We start from the raw sequence: 3,543 nt of genomic DNA on the forward strand, positions 1-3,543 counted from the left end.
GCAGAATTAAACAAGGTAACTGTAAATGTTGCTGAAGCTGATTCTACAATTTTAATTACGGAGGCTAAAATGCCTTTTAAGGCCTCCGTAGTTTTGATGGAATGTTAAAAAAACTATTATGAACATGACATGGAGCTACAGCATTTAAAAATTAAAAAAAAAGAAAAAACTTGGACACATCCCTTTTAATTTCCCCAATTTTTGAATAAAGCACTTTTTAAACGTAGCATTATAATCTAGAGCAATTAGATTAATTATAGGAATCTAGAATTTTATTTCTATTTAATTTTATTGACTATGAAAATACATAATAAGCATTCACGTTTCATGTGTTGTGCGAAATATTAAAATAATAATAGAAATAATATACCGCGTAATATGATTGAAAAAATAGCGTCAGCGATGACTATGAAATGAAGATCGCAGTCATTTTATTTGGGAAATGTCCTCAATCGTCATTTCCTAGCCAACTAGACGCTGTTTATTCGATCATACTGTATATATTGACAAAACACACTGAAAAGCACATATTTGTTTTCTACTGAAAATAATTCCAAAATAACTTGCAATCTGGCAACATCGAAATGTGCGCCTGCGTAGTGTCTGTGACTATATACAGCAAAAACTCGTTTCAAGGTCAGCCACCGGATCCACACCATTACCTAAATTTGTTTATTTTGCAGGATCTTCCTTTGCCAACATTTTCTTCAACTCAACAGTCGGGATATGGGATTTCCCAGGCTCGCTTTATAGCGATCCTCGTCTGTGTGTCATCATCTATATAAACGCTCAACCGTAGGTACTGCGTAGGTAGTTAATTCTACCATCCGGCCGGATAGCCCTGGCAGCTGTGGCCATTAAACTAATATACTACTACGACTACTACTTTAACCCTACAAATAAAAACATAAATAAATAAGAAAAGTAACTTGGTATAAAAAACTAGTAATCATTTATTGAATAATGGACAACACAAAAGTCACACAATTACAGAACCAACTTGAAGTTGCCAGAAGAGAAATACACAACCTTAGGTAAATGTCCTTTTTAATTAATTTTCTTTTTAATTTATACCAATTTTTAGACAACAACTGTCCTCATTAAGCCATCTACATCAGAAAGAGATTAGAAATATTAATTTAGCATTAGAGAAATGGCAGTGTAGTGACTGCAAAAACAGAACTGAACAGGCAAGCTTTTCAAATACTGCTGCTAGTAGTGTCAGTGAGGATTTTACTTTTAAACCAATAGGTACAATTAGCACACATTTTCCGGAGAAAAGAGGCACACCTAGACAACCCGGTATATGTAAAGATACTGTTGCAAAGTTAACCTTAAACAAAGATGTCTTTACAAACCCATATCATGCTCTAGAAGGCCTTCAGGAATTTTCTCATATGTGGATATTATTTTACTTTCATAAAAATGATGTTACTCATATAAGAGCTAAAGTGGCTCCACCCCGACTTAATGGTATTAGAACCGGTGTATTTGCTACTAGATCTCCACACCGTCCTTGTGCAATAGGATTATCATTAGTAAAAATAGATAGAATTATGGATAATATTATTTATTTCAGTGGAGTTGATATGGTAGATATGACACCAGTTTTTGATATCAAGCCTTATATACCACAATATGACAACCCTGGACTGAGCACACATTTGGATTCTAGATTAAATGATGTAGGCAATAATGATGTGTCTGATTCTAACACTGGTTTGAGGAATAACCCATTGACTGAGCAAATTCATATTGATATACCTCAATCGCCAAACCAAGGTCATGAGTCAGAATTAGTTGTAAATGCTCCATCTCTTTCAGCAAGAGAAATGGATGGCCAAGAAAATGGTAGGGAGACACAAAGTTTAGAAACACCTGGGAGCAATGAATCTAGAACAGTAAACACATTCTACAGGTAAAACAATATTCAAATTTATATTGTATTTTGGTTCCAATTTCACATATTTTAGAGATAACTCACGTATAGGTGAAAGGGAAGCTCCTGATGGTGAAGAAGAAGAATCGCCACCAGGTGCACCCCAAAGAACTGCAGTATCTACAGCACCAAGCACATCTTCAGGTCATGTTAGAGTACCTTCTTGGATAGACCAAGCCCCAATTTCTAGACTGGATGTAAGTTTTAAGGACAGAGCTACAGCACAGTTGCAGGAATTGGGCACAGAAGTAATATGCTTTTAATTTATTAAGAAAAAAATATATAGTAATTTCTGCTGCTACAGGGTGAAGAGAAAAGAAAAATTATAACAAATGTATTGCAAGAAGATCCAAGATCAGTGTACTTGAGGGAAAGATGGGGTGGTCATTGTTATGTTTTTAGAATAGCTGAACTATATGTTTCATGCAAATTTAATGATACCACCCACTCAGTGATTGTTTACCAAATATTTCAAAATGAGAGGCAAGCTGAAGGCGACGAGTAATTATAATTACATTAATTTAAAAATTAGATTCAATATACTTATTATTATAGGACAAAGAAATATGATTTTAATATATTTTCAAATATGCATTTCTATAGATGTAGCTTTATAAATTGTATAATTTATAGCCAATTTTGTCAATTATTGTAGCACTGACCTAATAAAATCCATTTTTATTTTGAATAAAATTTTATTTACATTTAGTTATTCTATATACAGGTCATGATTTTATGTGATTAAAATTATACTCAAAAAAATGTGCACAAAAAAGACGATATTTTAGACAATATGGAATGTTAAAATAAATAGGAGTATGCAAAAATGATTAAATAATCAGGTGATGTTATGCATGGAGATGAAGTGATAATATAAATGTTTAATAAAAATACTGAATTAATACAAAGTTAAAAGTACATCTGTTAAGTAAAAAAGGAATTGTTACTGTATTAACTTAAAAAGCGTTAATATCATTACAGATACATAAACATATCATAAAAAAAACGTTCAAACAACAACCGCAATTTAGAAAATTCATAATAAAAAGAAATATTTCTTAAAGATAGAAAAAACAACAGAACTTATTAGAGTATTAAGAAACAGATTATATTAAACTGACTTCTACACATCCAAATAACGTCTACAACATTCTGATGTCATACATAGCCTATCCAGCAAGAAGATTTCAACAGATCACGTCCACAAAATGGGAATAGCAATCTACTTTCAAATAAAATTGTGGCAGATACACATCACTGTCGTATCTTCTTTAGCTGGAAAAACTATAGACAAAACAAGCGCACTTTTAAATATATTCCTTAAAAGTATATAAGGTCGAGATATTCAGTCAACATGTATTTATTTATTGCAGAAGCATTAAGGACAAATTCTATAAGTCAATAAGTTTCTGTATTAAAGTCAAGAGCAGAAAATGTTGCTATACAATAATAATGGTATACAATTATTTCTTATGCTTGATTTTAAACAATGACTAAAGAATATAAGGACATGTAACGCCCCTATACGGGCTGCAGCAGAATTTGTGACCTTAGACGCCTTTTCTTTTGGTGGCAAACAATGAGTCATCAGTTGGTCACCAGCG

At 32.3% G+C, this 3,543-nt stretch overlaps 1 protein-coding gene across 1 annotated transcript; it reads left to right on the plus strand.

Moving 5' to 3' along the window:
- Positions 1–876: 876 nt before the first annotated feature.
- LOC115875279 (tRNA (adenine(37)-N6)-methyltransferase-like) lies at positions 877–2,623 on the plus strand. The gene is made up of 4 exons (XM_030890698.1): positions 877–1,034; positions 1,085–1,918; positions 1,974–2,187; positions 2,244–2,623. The coding sequence occupies exons 1-4, from the start codon at positions 964–966 to the stop codon at positions 2,442–2,444; spliced, it is 1,320 nt and encodes a 439-aa protein (XP_030746558.1). The 5' UTR covers positions 877–963; the 3' UTR covers positions 2,445–2,623.
- The last annotated feature ends 920 nt before the right edge of the window (positions 2,624–3,543 follow it).

This window comes from Sitophilus oryzae, unplaced genomic scaffold (assembly GCF_002938485.1).
Source record: "Sitophilus oryzae breed Bouriz unplaced genomic scaffold, Soryzae_2.0 scaffold_1360_pilon_pilon, whole genome shotgun sequence".
NCBI lineage: Eukaryota > Metazoa > Arthropoda > Insecta > Coleoptera > Curculionidae > Sitophilus > Sitophilus oryzae.

Excerpts from the sequence above, each read along its gene's own strand:
- LOC115875279 (XM_030890698.1), top strand. The coding sequence starts at position 964 with ATGGACAACACAAAAGTCACACAATTACAGAACCAACTTGAAGTTGCC. Across the intron at positions 1,035-1,084 it reads AGAGAAATACACAACCTTAG|ACAACAACTGTCCTCATTAA; the intron begins GTAAATGTCCTT and ends ACCAATTTTTAG. Across the intron at positions 2,188-2,243 it reads TGCAGGAATTGGGCACAGAA|GGTGAAGAGAAAAGAAAAAT; the intron begins GTAATATGCTTT and ends CTGCTGCTACAG.